Source organism: Scatophagus argus, chromosome 11 (assembly GCF_020382885.2).
Source record: "Scatophagus argus isolate fScaArg1 chromosome 11, fScaArg1.pri, whole genome shotgun sequence".
Classification (NCBI taxonomy): Eukaryota; Metazoa; Chordata; class Actinopteri; family Scatophagidae; genus Scatophagus; species Scatophagus argus.
In genome coordinates, this window is record NC_058503.1 from 15,600,934 (window position 1) to 15,623,252 (window position 22,319).

At 41.7% G+C, this 22,319-nt stretch overlaps 1 protein-coding gene across 1 annotated transcript in view; it reads right to left on the minus strand.

Annotated features, from left to right (window-relative positions):
- The window catches only part of LOC124067542 (E3 ubiquitin-protein ligase SH3RF3-like), an 83,032-nt gene that overhangs the window by 5,631 nt on the left and 55,082 nt on the right, over nt 1-22,319 (minus strand). The window contains exons 4-9 of the mRNA XM_046404976.1: nt 18,686-18,994; nt 17,962-18,077; nt 14,397-14,567; nt 10,079-10,368; nt 6,705-7,030; nt 333-706 (exon numbers count right to left, since the gene is read on the minus strand). Coding sequence (XP_046260932.1) covers nt 333-706; nt 6,705-7,030; nt 10,079-10,368; nt 14,397-14,567; nt 17,962-18,077; nt 18,686-18,994 — 1,586 coding nt within the window. The remainder of the gene's footprint in view (nt 1-332; nt 707-6,704; nt 7,031-10,078; nt 10,369-14,396; nt 14,568-17,961; nt 18,078-18,685; nt 18,995-22,319) is intronic.

Consider the following 22,319-nt stretch of genomic DNA (forward strand, 5'->3'; position numbering starts at 1 on the left):
GTCTCTCCTCTCTCTCCCAGCCGGTCGCAGCAGAAGGCCATCTACACTGAGTCTGGTTCTGCTCAAGATTTCTGCCTGTTAAAAGGAAGTTTTTCCTCGCCACTGTCGCCATATGTTTACTCAGTGTGGGGTTTTGCCCTGGGACCTGTTTCTGATTCTCTTCTTTTTTGTTAGTGTTTACACACCTGTAAAGTGTCTTGAGATACCTGTGTTATGAATTGGCACTTTAAATAAAATTTAATTGAATTGAATCTGTCTTTGTGTGCAGTCTTGTATGTGTTTATATATTTTTAATATATGTGTTCTGTGTGGGTGAGTGTGTGTGCGCTAACCTCTCTCTGGACAGCGGTTTGGGTTCAGGCCGGAGGACCATCAGAGCGTTGCCAGCACGTGTTGCCGGGGGTGACCTGGGGAAATTGGTGTCCAGTGAGCCGGACTTCCTGTGCAGAGGCTCCAGTCCTATGGCCCCTGCCATATCACTCTCGATAGGACAGGAGCCAGCTCGCCCCTGTGATGCCATTGGACAAGAACCTGAGCGGGCGTGGTGGTGGTGGTGGTGCGGATGGTGGGCTGGGTCTGTGGCCACGGCGCCTTGGCCGGCCAATGACGGGTCGTGGGTTGGCGGGGAGGACGGAGGTGAGCGAGGTTTCTTCTTGGCTGCCGCCCCCGACAAGAGCTTTAATAAACCTCCTGCTTTCCTCTCCTTCTAAAGACGGACAGAGCGAGGGTCGGCGATCAGGAAGACAACACAGGAGTGGATGGAGGCACAAAGAGACCGGGAGGAAGAAGAAAACAAACAGAGATGTCAGGAGATAGACAGGAATAAAGGTTTTCTAAAGCTTATCTAGAAAAGTGACAAGGAGGTATTGAAAGCGGCGTCTTTGTAAACAATGCGTCTAAGGAATATTTGCCTCCACAGTGCGCAAATACACTCCCTACACATTAATCAAAAAACATATTTATGAAACAAATAGAAAAACACTTTCCTGTTGACTCCATATGACAGCTGGTATAAAACTGGCACAACTGCTTCATAGGTATTCAGTCTCACCTGACCTGCCAGACGACTGAGACATTAATTGTCGAGTGTTAGATGAGAGGTTTGATCCCACTCTCACATGTGTGTGCCAAGTATGCAGCTGAAGCCAGGAGACGATTAGCTTAGCTTAGCATGAAAGACTTTGTGGTTCTACAGGAAGTTACGTGCTGTAACTGTATCTTGACAAACAACAGTTTATTCATCTATCCAGAACTTCTATGCTGAGTCTGCTAAGCACATTGTGATTACAAGATTTTGAGAAGCCAATGCTCGCCAAGAAATAATAACCACAGGTAGCTTCCTTTTTACTTTTCTTTTGTTTGCGTATGTATTAAACAAACAAGAAACAACGTGTAAATTAGAATGCTCCACAGGTGCTGGTAGGTGGTTTTTTGAGAATTTGTACAAAACCACTTTAGCTGTTTCCATATGCTTTTAATATTTATGTTCCAGACTTATCAGTCTTCTCATCTAACTCTTCATGAAAACAAATATACTTTTTAAAAATGCTGAGAACATTCCTTCAAACTAGTGTGCACTGACATAGAAAAGACAGATGTTTCAAGTATTTTCTACGAGCAGAACAAGTAGCTATAGAAGGACAGCCATCATATCAAAATTAAAAAAAGCAGCTTATTTCTCTCTCGCTGCTTTTTGTTTACTGACGGCTCAGAGAGAAGAAAGCGATGGGGCTGGCAGTAATTATCATTCACGGTCTTTCAAGCTGAATACTTGCTCAACCACTGTGGTGATCTTTAGAATAAACTATGGTGTTTACAGAGAGAACGTTACTTAATGGCACCTGTAAAGGCAGGCGCATTTCTTTATTCATGCTTGATTATTGCAGGGCTGTGCAAAACAGTTCATTCAGTCAAAGCGCATGTGATTCCAGGAGGACAAAACAGCTTTGTGTCTTTTTCTCTCAGTCATGGCAACGTGGATCAACACTGAGCATGCCTGAGCATAATTACATTTTTTTGTGGATGCATGAAGCCTCCATATCAGCTCTGTCTCCTGCTCAGCCATCTGTTTCCTTTATATGTGGGCTGTTGGATCAAGCATCACTTTTCTTTTTCCCCTAAACATTCATTTTCCATCCAACACTTCCACGCAGAGGGACATTGCAACAGCATGAGGTTGTAAATAGGCAAGTACGATATGGAAATGAAAAACTCAGAATACGCATTTCTTAAAAGTCATTATTTGTCTGAAAAAAAAAAGGCTGGTGATTTTGCATTCAAAATTGGATAAAACACAGTCAAGCCAGCAGCAGCATGGAGATAAAGGTGCTTCTAAAAGAAGGTGGTTGTAAATAAACACAACACAGTAGAGAAGAGAGCTGTCGACCACACCAGTCTCCTCCTAAGTTCTCTTCCAACAGAAAATTAAATTAATTAAACTTTCTGCCACTGACATTTGTAACTTACTGCCATCAAAATTACAGCAACCATGACAGCTATGATCAACATATTTCAATACCAGAATGGAAAACAGTTTTTTTTTCTGTTTCGCATTTGTGTTTTCATATAGACGGGTGTAAGCTGAAAGAAGACATTTCAGCTTAAATGAAGCATCAAGTCAAGTGACAGTTGCATCATTTAACACACTGACTCTGATGAGCAAGAAAAAGAAAAGTGTCTTCATATAGTGGAGTCAGAGGAGGACCTTCACGTTCCCAGAAAATGTTCTCTTCTTCACCACCAGGAAAGCAGTTACTAATGTGTGCTCACAAAAAAGCCTCACCAATTTCACCTGTTTGAGTCAAAATACACATAAAAAACAAACACAAAAAGAGATACAAAACAGATTTCCTGTTGTCTTGGTGTGTGAGCTCTCAGCTTGATCTTGTAAAGACTTTGTGTTTTCTTTGTGTGAATCACAGTTGCTCACACTTTTAGTGCAAACCTTGTGACCGTGGAGTAAAACTCTCTGCAGTCTTAGATGACTTCTCTGCTTCTTCATCTCCTATGCTCCAGTTTGAGTTATCTCTCAAACAGGCAGCAACTGCACCAACACTTATGTTGGGATGATTGTGACTTCTAATCACTTCTAATCGCATTACACTGGACACTTCAATATATTTTAGGCTTTATACTGTAATCAATTAATCAATTCATTTTGACATTAATAGTGAAAAAAATGTCTTTGTATGTTTGGAAAGCTGAAGGTAACACTGTGAAATAATTTTTCTTTGTTAATTAATTGCATTGATTAATTGTTCAGCAGTACTCTGGTTATACACTTGAAGTCACACAAACTGTGAATTACTGCAGAATTATACAGCTTTTCTGTAACTGAACCTCCCAACCATTTCAAAAAAATAAAACTGTGAACGAAATCGGGCCAAACAAACTAAACTGAGTAACTGAACTAAATTCAACCACTGAACCTCCAACAACGAAACTCCTACACACGACATGGTAAACCTCAGTGACAAAACACTGATGAAAATCAGTTTATTAAGAGGGGAGCAAGTTATAATTCGAACGAGCTGTGTTAGTAAAGAGGTGGGACAACACACAAAAAAGTGCTTACAAAGCAAGAGGCTGAATAAACACACAGCAGATCCGCTACACAACACAAGCGGTACTCCTTACTCTTACAATCCAAATCCACCTCATTATTTCTCACATAATGTCGGAATACGTAGCCCTTCTGTTCAACTTGTTCCACCCAAAAATATAAATCTTATAATGCTTAACTGTCTGGAGTCTACAGCGGCCGAAATATACACACATTAAGTATTCCACTGCTTTGGCAACATTAGATTTTCTTCCTGTTATGCAAATAAAGCTAGTATGAATTTTAATTTGGAGGAGGGGGCAGCAGGAGGAGAAGATGAAGAGAAGGGTAGAAAATGGTGAGATATAGAGGCGTATTCAGAGACTGTAAGGGGTCTATGGGAGGACAGAAATAAGGAGATAAAGGAGGGGAGATAACGGATGAAGAGACAGAAAGCGAAGACAGAGGGATGTAGAAAGAGAAAGGGAATTGAAGGAGGTGGAGTTGAAAGCGGCAGAAAAAGTGAATAATCGCTCCCTCTCCTCTCTCATCTGCAGGATTAAAGGCTTAATCTGCCTCCTGTGAGTGTGTGTGTGCCTGCCTGCATATGTGTGTGTGTGCATGCACGTATGCGAGTGAGTCAAACTGCTGCAGCTGTTCCAAAATTAACCACCAGATGGAAGCACAGACTCATGGTTAACTCTGTCATGCAAATTGAGACTAAGTTAGTGTTGGAGAAGTGCCTTGCTCTGCAGCACACAGGCATCCTGTTGCGGATTTATTTCTTCTTCTCTATTCCTTTTATGTACTGGGATACAAAGGTGTTAAAATCACTCAGGCTTGGGAGGAATGATGCTCGAGATGCCAGTTCCTGTCCACCCACCAAGCTCATTACCTATCATTTACTCACCCACGTTCAGAGTTATTTCAATGCTTTTGAGGTAAATTATGTCAGATATATTAAAAAGATATTAAAAATATACAAAAAAATAAAATCCAAGGCTGCACACCATCTCTGAAGTGCCATCATCGTGGTAACATTTGCTTGATGTACTCCTTTTGCCTGATATCTGTGAAACCAGGGTGTCAGCATGCATTTTAATGCCATTTAACAGTGAAGTATAATCCTGTTTTTTGCAGTCTGTAAATGTAAAATGTGCAGCCACCAGAATATAGTAAGTGTTTTTCAAAATGTAAACAAAATAGCACACAGTAAAGTAAAAATGGACTGTAAGGCCTATATTATCTCAGCTCAAGGCTTTAAATAGCCTTGAATGTACAGTTGGACAGAGTTTTTCAAGACATTTTTAGATTTTTTCCAAACCATCTGAAGTCCTGACGGCCATTCAGTTGGCAGCTGCCCTGCGTGTGGAGACGTTTTTGGAAACGGACCACAAACACATCTCAGCGTGATATGTGTCTATAATGCTGCACTCTCGACAGTGTGACAGTGTGTCGAACAGAGATTATCCTAACTATGTCCACCAGACAGCTATCATAGCTGCTTCATCATCTCCTCTGCCCAGCCTCATCGCCACCCTGACTTCAAACCCAATGTTTCTGCTCTTCCAAACTCAAAGCAACGAAGCCACCTGCTGCGAATGCTTTTTAAAGGCATAGTATGATGACAATATGATGGTGTTTATGTGCCAACATTCAGTATCTTTGAGGGTGATCAGCTGAGCCACCCTGGCCAAAAACTGAGATGCATTCTGGTTGTCCTGCAGAATTTTGAGCTTGTCATGACCTAAAAAGCTTTTGAAACTGCATTTAAATCATAACTGGGTGCAGTGACTACAGCTGATTCGGGTAGAGTAGCAGCTCGTTAAGATGTACAGAGCGCTGGGGAAAACCATTCCAAAGCGAACTCAAATGAAAAAATAAACATATTTTACCAGCATAAGATGGGAGCCTTCTTTAATGTCAGAATGACATGAAAGGACTGACTGATACAGCACTTTAACTAGCTTGTTCCAGCTTTCATGTGATATAAAGTATCATATTCAGTATATGAATTATAATCCTAAAACCGAGTTCAAGCCGTCTTTGAATGTGGAGATGTAAACAAGGCCGCTGCCTGCTGTTCCATAGTCAATGAGCTGTTTGTCAGCTAGCCATAGATTAGCTGTCCCAGACAGTGGAGCCAACAGTGAAACAAATGGAGCTGAGACAGATGCGAGCTTTCAGTGCCATCCTTCACTGTCAGCTTGGCCCGATTTAACATCCACAGCTTTAACACCACAGATCTCACAACATATACGACGGCATTCAGCATGTGTGCCAGCTGCCAGGGTGAATGACACTTACTGAGGTAGGAGAGGACTACTGGCACATTCTTTCACCTGCAGAGGTGCTAATTAAAAAATATATGCACGAGTTTTATTTAGAGGATGACTAGTACGTCTATGGGCAAAGGAAATGCCGCCATTTTTTTTCTCAGGATTAGTAACTGTGAAACAAGAGAGTTGTGCTTTCTTAGTGGAGGCGCGGACTCAAAAGGCAGATTCAATACTTTGCCATATTGAATTCCCCGCTCTAACCTAACAGTTGCCGTTCCTCAACAATGACCGTCAGATTGATGAATAAACAGATTGATGAAGCTGTTACTTGACTGCTAATTAATAACGAATCAATTAGTTTACTGAAGAAAAATAAATTCTCAGCTATTTTGATCATGGAATAATTATATATGTGTAATTTTTTAAGCAAACATACCAACTGTTCCATAATTATGGTTTCTCAGCTGTGAGGAGTTTCAGTTTGTCTGATGTGGCAGTAAATTAGTTCTCTTTGGATTTTGAGGTGTTAGACATCAGGTTGGGCTATTTTCTGACTTCTTATAAACCAATCAGATTAATCAATAAAATAAATATAATAGACATATTAATCAATGATTAAATAATTATTTAGTAGCCTCTGCCACAATTCCCTGTTGTAAAACAAGAACGAAGTCACTGTATTCAGTACTTTAGAACACATTGATGAGAAAACCACGTCGAGAAAATAATAGATGTTGCTTTGAAATAGCCAGACATTCAATAATTCTATTACAAAAAATGTACTCTGGACATTCGAGACATTCGTATCTATTTCCACAGTAGATTCTTCCCGGCATGACCGCTGAAGGTTGGACATTGTTGTTATTCATGTGGATGAGGCTCACCTTCTCTGCTTTGGGCGCGAGGGCGCCCTGGCTGGGGGCGTGAGAGGGGCCCGGCAATGGCGGCTGCAGGGGACTGGCTGGCTCCCCGTTGAGGAGCACCGCTGAAACGTTAGGAGGCGTGAGGCAGGAGAGAGGGGAGGAGAGGGGAAGGAGGGGCCGGGAGGCGGGGGAAGAGAGAGGTGAGGGCCCTAAGCTGGGGCCCGGGGATACCATGGAGAGAGGACGACCCGACTGGCTAGGGCAGCGTGAGGGGGATGAACTCTGAGGACGCAGCGGGGAGATGACCATCGTCGGGCGCTCTGGACTTCCAGCAGGAGGACTGTGGACTAAAGCGGACACAAACACACACTTGTGTTAGTATGTGAGTGCGGTCCATCAGTTAACACTAATTCAGAGAGGGATCATCCCAGTGTTTTGGGAGTTTGACTCCTTCTCAATACCTAAGGAGAGCATTAAAATCATCTCTGGTATGGAGGTATGTCTGGTCTGCATGTTACTACATGAACATACAGTACGTTCAAAACTGTTATGGCAATTAATGTGATTACAAAAAAAAAAATGTGTCTGCTTCCTGTAGAGTATAGCCAGACTACTGGACTCTTTTGCCAACTTTAGGTTACTGCATTGTCTATTTTTACATATTGGGTAATGCAAAATGCAATTAAAAATGCAAGTGTGATAGGATTAAAAATAACAGCACAGAAGGAAGAGAAACACTAGAGATACATTAGATTAATGCAGTTATTCCCAAATTACTTAAGGAGTATGGAGTTTAAGAGTCTTCAGTTCTTCAGCATCTTTGGTGTGGACTAACTAACACAATGTGAACAAGTCAGTCTGAGAGGATGAGGTCCAAAATTCAAACCACCTTGCTTAAAGGGTGGAACAGTAGAACACACCTTGAATAATCTGCGCACAACTCGAGTCTGTCCCTAAATTCTGGACAAACCCTCTGCAGAACTAAAAACTGGCTGTGATGTTGTGCGTCTGGAGCACTTTACTCAGCTTTTTACTTCTATGAGGACATTTGGTGCTCGTGAGAATAAAAGTACTCACACATAAGCATGCAGATACGCGCATGAACTCTCTCTCTTTCTCTCTCTCTCTCTCTCTCACACACACACACAAAGGGCTGCTAGCCACCTGCTCTTCGACACTGCAGTACTCAGGCAAAAATCCATAGAGAGGCTCGATGGTCATGTGACAAAACCACTAAACGCCAGAACTATGCACATTATTTTGTAATGGAGACCAGATGTGTATCTGTTCGTGTGTGTGTGTCTGTGTGTGTGTGTGTGTGTGTGAGAGAGAGAGAGAGAGGAAAGAGAAAAACAGCGAGAAAAGGAAAGAGGTGGACGGCATGAAGCTCTGTCATTACGCCTCCATAAAACAAAAAGCACAATGATGTCATTGAGCTGCGTGTTTGTGAGTCTGCGTGTTCACTTGAGTCCATGTGTGTGTGTGTGTGTGTGTGTTATTCTTGGCAGTGTACTCCCAGTGTGTACTCCACAGCTTCCCAATAGAAACCTTTGCCATTATTTTCTCAGAGGGAACAAGAACAGATACAAAGAGAAAGACAGAAATGGGAGCTGAGTGGAGAACAAGGCTGAAACGCTGTCGGCCTCGCACGGAAACAGGTGTGTGAGTGCGTGTGTGTGATGGTGAAAACTGTGTGCGAGTGTGTGCATGGCAGGCATCAGAGCTCTTGGTAATGTCTTGTGTACACTGTTTGCATGTTGTAACACTGCAACTGCGGTACATTATTACGATTGTTCTACTGTGAGTTACAGTATGCTGTGCAGTAACGACTTACATATGTTCAGTGATGATTCACTGGCTTCATATAGTGCAGAAGGAAGTAAGAGAGTGAACGGGTGTAGCTTTAGTCAGCCTTGACAGACTCACTTTGAACACTTCCCTCTCGCCACAGTTCTCTTTAAGGCGCTTTTAGTTGCCAACCAGGTAAAGTTTTTTTCATGTCAGAAGTACTCTGTGAATACAACAATCCCTGTTGGTTCCTTCATGTGTGGAATTTGCGTGTTTTTCTTTATTCTGTGTGTGCTTTTCCCAACAGTCAAAGGACATGCAGGTTAGGCCCCATAAGGCTTTAAGATGCTGGCAACATCATTGAAGTGTCCTCAGTTTGAGTTGCATGTCATCCCTCATATCTCTCCCCTCATCTCGGATCACTTCTGTACTGTCTCTCCTGTCTTAGAAAAACAAGAGTATATTGGAATGGGATTTTTTTTTTCTCTTTTCTGTGAGTTACAGAAAACTGACTTGGATTGAAAACTGCATATAAATAGAGATAAATGGTGCATATATATAATATAGATATAATATACTGATAAATACATATGCTATGAAAATATGCGTCCATGTGTACTTTGTTCTGGGGCTGTTTTTCATCATTTGCACCAGGCTCCTTCTTTCCAGTGAAGGGAAATATTACTGCTGTAGCACACAGTGATAATAGTCTATTTCCAACTTTGTGTCAACAGTTCGGGGAATGGTTTTCCCAGTTCCTGCAAAGAGCCCTGACGTCCACCCTATGAACCTCCTTCAAGACCCAGCATCATTCGCCATCCCCCGTTATGCTTTAGGGCTGAATGGGAGCAAATTCCTGCAGGATACAAAATCCTGCGCAAGAGCTTACCAGAGCCGGGATGTTATTATAGCAGTGTATTAATGCTCAGGGTTGCGGAACAGGATGCTCAACAATCTCATATGATTTTAAAGCCCACAAATGTTTGGCCATTATGTGAAGCCACTACCTGGATCTCATCTTTCTCATTCATTAGGGCAATCATTCAACTTTTTATAGCTTTGGTTTATTTTTATTTTTTTTTTACATGTGACTAATAGCATTGCTGAAAATGCAGGTTAAAGAGGCTGCTGTGAGCATGTGCCAGCAAATTTTGACATTGTGTAGAGGCTACTTGAATTAATGACTGATCAATATTCTATTATTCTGTAATCAGAGACCAGTGGGGCTAAAAATGCTGCAAGGTCCCAAATGATCTGGACTCCTTTATTATAAGCGCATGGCGTGATGTTGCAGAGCATGAAGCCGGAGAAGAGAGACATCTCCATGTGACTGAATACTTTCTTTTAACATTATTACTCTGGAGAGATGCAACATGATGTCACATTTCTTTCTCTCTTGGTCAAGAGGATTACATATTAATGGTGTACTTCCAGTGGAATGGCTGGGCTGTACCATTTCTGATCTGAGCATATGATTATGGTTGATCATTAAACTGGAAGAAAACTGAAGCGTCTGAATGTTTCATGAATTTTGAAAAATGCTTAATGATTAAAAACCTGTTATGTGTATTTCTACTATTGTGTCCATTTCTTATATTTCTGCTTACCCAGCTGCATTGAGGTGCGCGCCTGGTTAACCGTATGTTGACTGGAGCGCAGGCAGTTCTTCAGCTGGGCGGCGGCAGTTTGTGGCGAGGAGGCGGGACTGATGGTGTTCACGGAGTTGGCTGAGATTACCAGAGGGGTGGAGGGACGAGACGAAGAGGGCCCTGGGGACCCTGGGGACGAAGGGTCGGACATTTTACTCCCCACCTGACTGCACCCACTTCCTCCTCCTCCTCCACCTACTGGACTGGACAAACACGAGCTCCGGGAAGCACCAGCTCCAAATGGAGCTCTGAAGGGGAGAGAAGAGAGAGATATTTGTTTCTCACCACATGTTTCAAATGATTAAAGGTGATATTTAGTGATTTTTGCTTTTTGTCATGTGCTAATAAAAAAGCATATTACTAATGAAACAGTGGTGTAGCTCTGTGGATGGCAATATCTGTCTGTCTGTCTGTCTGTCCACCACTTTTGCCCAGAGTGAACAATCTCAACGCCCATCACCAACACTCTAAAAACAAAATAATTGAGATATAACCCCCCTAAAAAGCCCAAACTCACTCTCAGACAGGCTGGGGGCAGATTCAGTTCAGCTCAGTAACCAAGATGACAGAAACAAGGCCTTTGGTCAACGAGAAAGGTAAGAGCACTTCAGCTCTTTGACAGGATGGTATCACACGATGTGCTGATGTGCACGGCTAGAGCTGAAAGAGCAGGCAGGGCCGGTTCTAACACACTGTAGCAGTTCCAGTAATTCTCCACAGTGATGACTGTGTGTGCATGACGTGCCGAGGGCTGACTATGTGCTGCTGGTTACCAAACACGTCCAATACTCAATGAGTGAGAGAAAGCTCAGATGTTTCATGCAGAGAAATTTTTTTGGTTTGCATGATGTCTCCAATGTCAGTGAGTAATCATGATCATGTTATGAAATAACTGCGATAGATAACAGAGGTTATGATTTTTGCCATGATGGAGCATGGGACTATGTGAGTCTGTCAGAGTGAGTGATTTCAGTGCTATTATCTGGCCACTGGGTTAGCGAGCGTGACAGTGTGCTACTGTAACATATATGGAGCTGCGACCTGCTGAGCGCTGAATGGCAGAACAGTGAGCTGAACATTATTGACTCGATGGTATTCACACTCTTATAGCCGCCCATCGACTTCCTGTCAGACACATAGAGACTTATGGCTTTCTTTGTGTGTGTGTGTGTGTGTGTGTGTGTGTGTGTGTGTGTGTGTGTGTGTATGTATACCAATACAGTGATGTTAGAATACACAACACACACACTAATTTTAACTGCTAGCTGATCATTGTTGATGTTTTTGGCAGCTGTCAGGAACTTTTAAGACTTGATATTAATTTTGTATGAGTCCTTTTTGAGCCCACTGAATGAAAACTGCATTCTTGAGGTCCCAAGAAGCAGCATTTAGGCCATTATGACATGTTCAAAAATATGGATAATTGAATCCAGAATAACAAGGATTCAAATGCAATCACAAATTCTGATGAAATTCTCATACTATATGTTCACATCAGCTATGATAATACAAGCAACAACAAATATGCAATAGACTAACATGCCCATCTGCTTGAACTGGTCCAACACTACAATGTGTGTGTGTGTGTGTGCGTGTACACATCTTTGGCACCCTTTCATTATCATATTGAGAAATTTCTGAGCTGCACTGCAGACAAAGGGGGGGGAAGGAGAGAGTATGCTTGCGTAAAAATAACAAATTGCCTCTCATTTGATTACTCGCCCATCCTGCCTTTCTCCCTCTCTCTCTCTCTCTCTCTCTCTCTCTCTCTCTCTCTCTCTCTGTGTCTCACAGATTGCATAACTGCAGAATGTGAAGCAGCCACTCATGTCCACTGTAGAGGGACACCTGCTGTTTTTGCAGCCGTTTCATCTCTTTGTCTCATTTTCTTTTTCTTCTACTTTCTCCCATCTCCTTACTCTGCCTTCAATTTCAATTTCTTCCCATTTATCTCCTTTCTACTTTCTTCGCCTTTCTCTTTCTCCACCCCATTCAGTACTTTATCCTCCTCTCCACTCTCATTTTTTCTCTCATTCTCACGGTTTCTCTGCCTATCCTACAGTACCGTATCTCTCTCTCTCTTCATCTTCTCATTATCTTCCCTCTCTCTATTTTCTGTCTCTTTCTATTATTCTAATTCGTCCTCGCTTTCATTTTCTTCCTCTCTGTCTTTTCTTTGACTGCATCATGGAGCAGAATACAGATTAGATGAACAGCCACTGCAAATGTTTTCACATGTACGGGAATAATGAGGGTAATTAAATCGCCAAATATACCACCGCACTCATTTTTCTGTTTTTTATTTGTTTTGAACAGCTATGAGTTACAGTGTTTAGGATGCCAAAGCAAAGACGAAAATGATGAGAGTAAGCATGATGATGACGATGATGATAATGATATACACTCAGCGTGTGGTAGGACAATATTAGAACGACAGAGTCAGTGTCAACTGACTGCTATTTTGTATTTAACAATGTTTTCGTGTGTACCAAAAAGGTTTTACAATGTCTCTTAATATATGTTTTCCTTGTTCTAATTCTAAAGTGAAGACAAATTTTTAAGGCTCATTCTTGTATCTTCTCCAAAAGGGATCAGTTTAAACTGCCTTTCACGTGGTTTTCTATTCTAATATCTAAAAACTGGTTTAGTTTCTTGCTGTAAAGGGATTGTGTTCACAATAGTTCACATTTCCCTCCTGGTAAGAAATTGTCAAAATATCCTTCTGGTGTGACCAAATAATTTTGGTAGCTTTAAGGTGTAGAAAAGAAAGCAGAATCCTGACAAAGCGGGCCACAGTGTGGAGCAGAGGCTGAGGCGGGAAGAATACATTATTATCAGCATGTGAAATAAAGTATCCGCAGATTGTGCCTCCACCGATTCAAGACAAAAAAAAAAAATTGCTTTTTGGGGCATGTCTTTGTGACAGGGGGCACTGTAAGCACAAGGAAACTCAAGCACAATTACATGCTATAACACGTAGCAAAATTGCACTGCTCAGCCTGATATGCATTCAGGTTCAGTTGTAGCCCAGAAATTACTGCAAAAGAAATTACAATCTAAATTACAACGACTATGTTAACGCTTCCACCACCTTTATGTGAGGACAAAATTAGGGGCCTTAGACTGATTGTACTGCACTGCTGGATTCATGTGACCAAACCAAGTGAACCGAGTGATAAGTGGAGCAAAGCTTTAAAATATTCACTCTTTAAAATTGCATATGAAAAAAAAATTCAATGCAGCTTCAGTGCAAAAAGAGAAGGAATTCTGTCACCGCTTCTTCAAACTCATGTCAGAATAACAAAGAGCAACACACTATAAATGCATTATTATTATCCTATGGAATCATCTTCCGGCTTCGGTCCGGGAGACAGACACCTTCTCTACGTTTAAGAGTAAAACCTTCCTTTTTGAAGCGTATAGTTAGGGCTGTCTTAAGGTGGCCCATTGCGCTAGTTATGTTGCTATAGAGTTAGACTGCTGGGGATCTCCCATGATGCACTCAGCTTCTCTCTCCTCCTCTAACTCTCCTTCCACAAATATTCATGTCCCATCAACGCATGTCACCAACTTCACTTCTTCTCCAGAGTCTTTGTGCTTTCTCGTCTCCCAGGTTCCCATGGATCCTGCTACGGCCCTGCTTGACACCGGCGACTGTTATTACCACCCATTATATTTCTGTATTATTACTACTATTACTATAAAAATCATTATGTCAATTTTGTCAATTCTCTCTCTCTCTCTCTCTCTCTCACAACTCTTCACAACCAGTGAAGACAGATGGCCGCCCACATTGAGTCCGGGTCTGCTCCGAGGTTTCAGCCTTATAAAAGGCAGTTTTCCCTCAACACTGTCGCCAAGCGCTTGCTCATGAGGGTTTTGATAGGTCTCTCTAAAAATCAAATTAAAGAGTTTAGTCTAGACCTGCTCTAAAGCGGTATGAGACAACTGTTGTTGTGATTTGGCGCTATATACACAAATTGAATTGAACTGAACTGAATTATAATTGTGGAAGGTGGGGATTTATTAGTTAGGGAGCTGTTAGTTAAGACTGTGGGATTAAACTAGGGGATCCCCTGCTTAGACTGCGGGCTCTCCAGCATTTCAGTCGCCTGGGCAAAAAATACTGATATACTGCACTTCATCACCGACCGTACATCACTAATACGACTCCTACTTGCTTTTGTCTGGATGTTTGGATCAGACAGTTACCTGGGAAGGTGAGTCACTACCACAACCCTCCTCTCTCCACATACCCAAGCCCGAGCTCACTGACCTGGACACGGGGGTGACGTAGTTTCCTGGGAAGACACCTGAGGCAGCAGTTCTCAGCGAGGTGCCTTTGAACCACCCATCTTGACACTTCTCTGTCACCCGATACATCTCCCCTTTCCGAAGTTCAAGCTCGTCAGCTTTCTGGGGCTTGTAGGCGTACAGAGCCAGATATCTTGGGAAGAAAGGCAACAGACAAAATATTTCACATAAAATAATTATATCATGATAAGCCCGCAGGAAATATCAAGAAACTGTTCACCAAATACCCATTACCTCCCATGTGGATTACCACTAATATGAATTATGCAAAATAAGCAAAGTTATTATAAATTCTCAATGCAAATAAAAGAACAAATAAACAATTGAATGAAGATTAGCAAATCGGTCCTTTGAAATACAAGTAGATATTTCTGTCAGTGAGTTAACAAGGGAGGAGAAAATACTGGTTGCAGAGGACCAGAGAATAAAAGTGTGCACACTGCTGATGATTCTCCACAAACAGTATTTTGATCTCTAACAGCATCTTTGTGAGGTCAGTGAGAGGTTGGTCCTCCCACAGTGAGTATTTCAGACCTGTTGTACGTCAGTTTCTCTTATAGAATACAATGATGATGAGGGGGGCAGCAACTGTAAATATCTTGTCAGATAACAGTAATTGGTCTCTTTTGAACAACCATTTCATTTTGATGCTTGTTACCAGAGAGGGCGAGCTTCTCTGAGTAAATGATAGATCACAGAAACAATAGACTATTCCTGTAAAAGACTCTCAGCATTTCTACTTGAGCAACTTAACTGAGAGCACTGACCAAAATGCCTGACTCGCAATCTTGGTTCCCGTCCATCCCAGTGGTGTTTGATGGGGTTGAGGCCAGGGTTCATTGTGGGCCACTAAATCTCTTATACAGCAAACTCCATGTCTTTATGGACTTTGCTTTGTGCACTGGGGCAAAGTCATGCTGGAATAGAAAATGACCTTCCCCAAACTGTTGCCACAAAGGTGGGAGCATAGCATTGTCCAAACTGTCTTGGTATGCTGAAGCATTACGGTTTCCCTTGAAAAACAGCCCCATACCACCCCTGAATTCAATAACAAGGAGGTGTGCAGGAATACTTTTGTCTTTATATCCAAACAAAGAAGAGGCCTTAGGGAACATTATAACTTGGATCTCCTTACACACAGTGTGTTGTACCAGTGAGCAATATTTATTCATATCACAATTTATATTTAAGACTTTAGACATATTCATAATAGCATGTTAACCAGGATCAACAGCTTTTTAGGACATATTATATTCCAATAAAGTATGTAGTAAGGCTATGAAAAGGCTGCCTCACATCATATCCAAGATGTATCACTGTTTTAATACTGCAATGTGGCCTGAGATTTATTAAATCTTCAGCAGAATTCAAGTCATTCTCTCTGAGGCAGTAAGGTGACTACCAGAGACTTACTGAATGATTTCCCCCTTCCAAACCGTACAGCATGCTGTGAATGAGTGCTTAATCAATATGTCCTTGTTTACCTGCGTACTAACAGGTACACTGATAAATGCAGTACTCAGCATCCTACTTCATGTGACTATGTTTGTGTGCTAGGTATTGTGCACTGCATCAGTGTTAACATATAAATGAGTTTCTGGTCCTGTCGCTGGGAGACGTCTGTAGTATTTAGTGGAAGGCTCACACACAGAAGACGATACGACCGCAGAGTAAACAAGCCCTGTCTGCGCTGACTCCACGTTGCCATGGTAACAGATGTGGGGACTGTCTCCCGTCTCCCCATGGCAACAAGAGTAGTTGCCAGGTCAAGATGGAAACGTCCGCCCTCAACGGCAGAGCAAACCCACAGTTTCAGAGTGGCTTTGCTGGTTTAGTGTAATTAATTAATTGCTGGAAAATGTTTAGTTTACTTTTTAGTTTGTTTCAGAATTAGTGTTTTTATTCTAATATGGGGGGTATTTGTCAGGGGCAAGTTCAGAACAGGCGCTATAATGCAAACACAAGGCAAGTGAAGGCAACTGACGTAGACCTCCCAGTCTCAATAAACACATACATCATGCTTGTTGTGCTGACAAGACATTTCCTGTATATTTTTAATTTTACTGTAATTAGTTTTGTAAGTATATATTGTCACAATATTGTCTCAGTTTTTATTTTCAGTTCAGTTAACTAAAATGTTTCTTTCACACCTAGTTTTGGTTTTTAGCTTGGTTTCCATTAACTACAATAACCTTTCTCCAAGGTCTAAAACTCAAATTGGTCAACACAAAGATAGAGCAAGAGGATAAACACACACTCACCTTGAAGTTACCCCAATCCTTCATGGTCGATTAATTACCAAGTAAATTATAGAACAGTCTTGCTCTGCGTTGGCATCTCACCAGCCATCTGGATGTGACTAGTTAGGTTACATTTCAACAAGAATTTAATTGTGTTTGTGAGTGTGTGTCAGGTAGTTTTTGGCTCTTAATTCATTCTAGAAATAATCAACCCATGAATTAATTAAAAATAAAAAAAAGTCAAGAGCAAAGCTTCCAGCTGTAGCCTGAGTAACCCCATGTTGTTTGCCTTGTGTATTCATAATGTGTTATATTACCCAGCTTTGAGCTATCTGTATACAGAACCATTTGGCAAATTTGAACAGATAAAAAAAACAAAAATTAAAAAACACTCCTGACAGAGTTTCTGGAAAGCATAGGGGGTTTAAGATGCTGATCACGTAAAGACGTGTCATCCCCATCTCTCTCTGTCTCTCTCTTTGGCTCCTCTCAGATGTCTGTCCATGATCAAATAAAGGAAAAATTTCCCAAAATCCCTAAAAAGCTGAAAGCATGTTAGCACGAAACTTTCACACACTCCTTGACTAAATGTATACCAAGTGCTGAATTACATAGCTTAGATTAAGCACCTTATTGTATTGTTTGCATTGTGTAAGCTAGAGCTGCAATCATTCAGTCATTTAAAGAATTAGTTGTTTGAAAGCAAATTAATTGATAACTATTTTGACAATTGCTTCACTCATTTCTGGTCCCAGTTTCATTAATATTTACTGCTTTTATTTGTCATTTAAATAGTAAATTGACAGTCTTTGGGTTTTGGACTGTTGGCTGGACAAAAGAAGCAATTTGAAGACAGGGAAACTGTAATGAGCATTTCTCTCATTTTGGTGACATTTTATAATTGATTATTTTATTTAATTCATTGAACTGATAAAGAAAATAATCATCAGTTACAGTCCCAGTATAATCATGACTGTGCTGTTGAAAGTCCTGTTATGAAACACTGATGTAAAGCTGTGCGGCTGTATTTTTTCCTTTCTGACGGGGATTTCATCCTTGACCAGTGGAGGAGTAAATGCAGTTGCAGAGGAGGTGGAATGTGGCCAATAACTCTGGGCACTTAAGAGGAAATATTTTTAACGCTGCCAGGAGGAGGCTTCTGAAATCCTGCATGGATCTCAGGCACATATCTACTCTGCTGAAAAACAGAATGAAGGGATGGAAGGAGGGACTAAAAAAGCTCAGGTCGCAGGTGGGTGAGCTGACAGCGCCCTGAGGTGTACTCACATGTTGAGTGGCAGCTGCACCTTGGCATGGGCCAGCAGCTCAGAGGTTATGGACGCCACTTTAGGGGGCACCAATACCCCTGCCGAGGAGGGAGAGGGACCCGGGTGAGATGAATCCTACAGACATACAGACAAACACACACATACAGACTGAGTGGTTTCCATTTGAAATAAAACATTACTTGCGATATGTGTAGTAACAAAACTTTTTCAACGAAAATTTCTGGCCTGCAAAATTTTGTGCCAAATTTTTAAATTTGAGAACTAAAAAAAAAATACAATAAATTATATGTATTCACTGAAGAAAGCCTTTAAAATCCAAATGTGTCAAATGCACATTTGATTTGATTTGGACTAATCTTTAATGACTTTAATCCTAATGCTTTACGCATGTCAGAAGAGGGAAGTTAACAGGTACATTTACTCAAGTACTACACACACAAAACATATATTTATAAAATTTAAAAACAGATTCAACAACTAAACATAAAAATAAAATAGTTAAATCAGCTCCATCTCCAAAGCTAAAACACAAAATGCAAAATGCAAAAAACAAAAAACCCAAAACAAATAATGTAATACAAAGGGAAGTGATGTATTACTTCTGTACTTTGAATCAAGCAAGAAAACACATTTCCTCTGAGGTGTCTCTATTTTTGGCTCAGAATTCCAGAACCGCTTCATATCATACATACTAATACATGCATGCTGCATACTAATTGTACCTGGATGCGTGCAGCAGCCCTGGGATCAGAGGAGCTGATGAGGACTGGGTGGGAGATCTCCATACTGTGTCTGTTGTTGAGCTGGGCGGCCCTCTGGCTGACAGACAGCGCAGAGAACGAATGCCTCTTCTTGGCGTTTTTCTTCCCTTCACCTCTGCGATGGCCAGATCCGTTTCCATTGGACGGGGAGGCACAGGGGGATGGGCCAGGGACGCAGGGGCCCAACGGGGCTGGCTCAGAGCTCGGACCTGGAGCGTTGGTTGACGTGGGCTTGTCGATCTCCATCAGCTGCTTGGCTGTTTCATTTAACTGAGAGGAGAGGGGGAGAAGGAGAAGTTCAGGTGTTAGATTTCAGTCCTCACTTGGTTCACATCCGTTACAACATCTCCAGCTCACATGGGAAGTGTGTTTGTGTGGGCTTTTTGTTCTTGTTGGCAGCTTCTCAAACCAGCAGCATAACAATCATCACTTACAACAACTGGTCTAGTGAGACTCCCTGTGTGTAACTGTCATATACTCACACACAAAAGCTACCCAAACGCGAGCTTCCTTTTGGCTTGTCAGGGTTCCATTTCAGCTTATTCTTTGGTAAAATCACTTTAAAAGTTTCAGATATTATAGGACAGAACCGCAAGAATTTCACACACCTAAGTTATTTACACACTCAAAAGAATCATCAGTGATTTTGCAGGAAAAAAATGAAAATCAATAAACAAATACAAACCATTTTACTTACAAAATCCAGTATAAGTGCAGCTTCATTTCAGTGCAACATGTCACTTGTTGAACACTCGACTAGCCTAAAATGTGACAAGTGTCTGATATATTGTGAACCAGTACTGAGGGTGAAAGGACCTCTGTGCTTTTAATCTGTAATGCTCATTTGTGGAGATTGAGGGGAACAGCTCATTGCTCGAAACCTGCAACAGGACATTTATTATTAGTATAGTCCAGTTCTGTTCAGGATCAGGTCCCTCTGTTGTGTTGACAAGACAGAACCTACGCTTGTTTATCATAGAGCCATGAATAAAGACATGCAAATGTGATGATGGGTCTTCTGTACAGATTCAGTTCAGCAGCAAGTTGCAATATTTTATAAATGCTGAGTTATATGAGCTATTATGACATCTTGCCAATGTCTTTTCAGCCCTGCGGCTGTGAACACATCTTGATTTTAAATGGAAAAATAGCCTGTAGTTGGAAACTCAGTGACGGGCTATTAAGTGTGTTTGAGAGCTATGGGGCTTCGCTGTGGTTTAGGCAGACAGAGAAGTAGCTTTACTGTCACATGTTCCATGTCTACCAGTCACTACACGCAGACTGGGGCTCATATTCTGCTTACTTCAACACTCACACTGTCTCTCAATGTTCCTGAACTACCTGCTGCTCGCAGATTGACTCCTTCCACCTCCCCAGCCTCATTCAGCCGGACCTATTAGGGCTGGTTTCAAGGGATCGTTTCTTTTGTGTGCTCATGTTCTCCTAAGGAACAGTCTGTGTGAAGCTTGCTCAGATTTGTTCCAGAGAATCATTTGGGCCAAATTCAAATTAGCTGTTGTAAGAAATAATTAAAAACTTGACGTGAGTGTTTTGAATTTTATAGAGTGACTATTGTAAAGCGGCAAATAGTTAATTAGCAGTTAATTCCTCATTCAGTCCTCATTTGTTCCCTGGAAACTATAATATATAACTATAACAAAAGTTTGTGTAACTTGTTGTAAAGTCTTCTTCTATACTTCTTTATCCATCAGGGTCAGCTGACTACGGGCGCGAGGTGGGGTACACCCTGTACTGGTCACTTGTCAATCACAAGGCTGACACACAAAGACAGACAAACACACACACACTCCCACCTATGTAGCCAATTAAGCTAATGTGCATGTTTTTGGGATTGTGGGAGGAAGCCGGAGCACCTGGAGAAAACAAACAAACGCAGGCACAGGGAGAACATGCAAACTCCTCATATAATGGCCCACATCCGAAACAGATCCGAACTGGAACCCAGAACCCTCTTGCTGTGAGGCAACAGTGTTAAAACCACTTCACCATCGTGCTGCTCCCTGCAACATGTTGGAAATTCACAGCCATGCCCACACACACACACAGACACACACAAACACACACAGGTCAATGTGAAAGAGGAACACGGAAACACACACAACATCTTCAGCTTCAGTTCTCTGACAAATTCATGTCTGCTTCACATAACCTCAAACTCTTGAACAATCCCTGGAGAGAAAATCTAGCATTTCTTTCTGTGTATTTGTGTGCGTGTGTGCGTGTGTGTGTGTGGGAGAGAGAGAGTCTGTAGAGGCATATCTGTCTGGGCTCAGTGTTGGTGATGTTGCATTTCCATATTAATAGATATGCTAATCAAAGCCAAATCATATGCTAATGAGCATGATGGATTAATGCTGCAGATATAACTCAGTTTGTTCTCATGAGGCAGACTAGAGGACATACTCTCTCTCTCTCTCTCTCTGTCTGTCTCTCTCTCTCTCTCCCACACAGACACATACACACACCACAGAGAAGGCCAACATGGCCACACACTCAAATTTCAGCCAGTCAGTTAACTTTTACCAATGCACTCATATTTGTGCCTCTGCATACACATGGTAGTTGCCAGTCTCACACACACACACACATTCACTACTGACACTACCAGCTGTATCAGTTCCTCTTTTACTACCCCTGTCATAGTGCCCAGTCATACTGCAGTAAAGAAGATAGGAGACTGTGTGTGTGTGTGTGTTTGTGTGTGTGAGAGAGAGAGATGCTGTTGATAGAGACAATTCTTCTCTATCTCCAAGGTCATCTATTATGTGTTGAGCTAACTGTACTCTCTGTGTCTTTTGGAGGGTGAGTGTCTCCAGGTAGCACTGAGACTCAGGTGATGAGCTGCTATCTGCACTGCGAAAAGGATAAGCCAGGAAGACACACGCACACACACACACACACACACACAGGTGTGTGCCAACTCCCTCCTGCTGCAGAGACTGTGGGATGCATGAAGTGAAACACAGGGATAGAAACAAAGAGACAGAGTTGTCCTTAACATGGGTTACAATGTCAGACCCAAGTTAAAAAACACAAGCCTGTCCTGCGCTTATCTCATATTTACACAAATCAACCTCAGATCTGCTCAAACCCATGCCGACTCTTAATTCACATTCATCTGAACCTACATTGTACACCAACATATACTCATACAGCACAACCCAGCTCACTCAGCACACCCTCCATAAGTCATGTCTAGTATTGTGTATTTATAACAACATAAATGCACTCTAGATGCATATGACCTCAACAAAACACCCAAACCGTTACCTCATTGAGATACACATACACCTACATCCACCTGAACCCAATGGAAACCAGCACCAAAGACGCCCACAACCATTAAATTCATTTACGGCTGCCAAAACGGTACTAAACTCACACGTAAGAGTTCATTTGTTGCTATGATGCACTTGCTCCAGCTCCATTTTTAGTAGGGATGTGTTGATGCAGAACTCTTGCATCTATAAATGTTTGTGTTAACAAACATTCACACTGCAACTGAGAGGTTTTGTCATGCTTACATATATATATATATTAAATACACCTTTAAACAAATTATAATTTTGGTAGT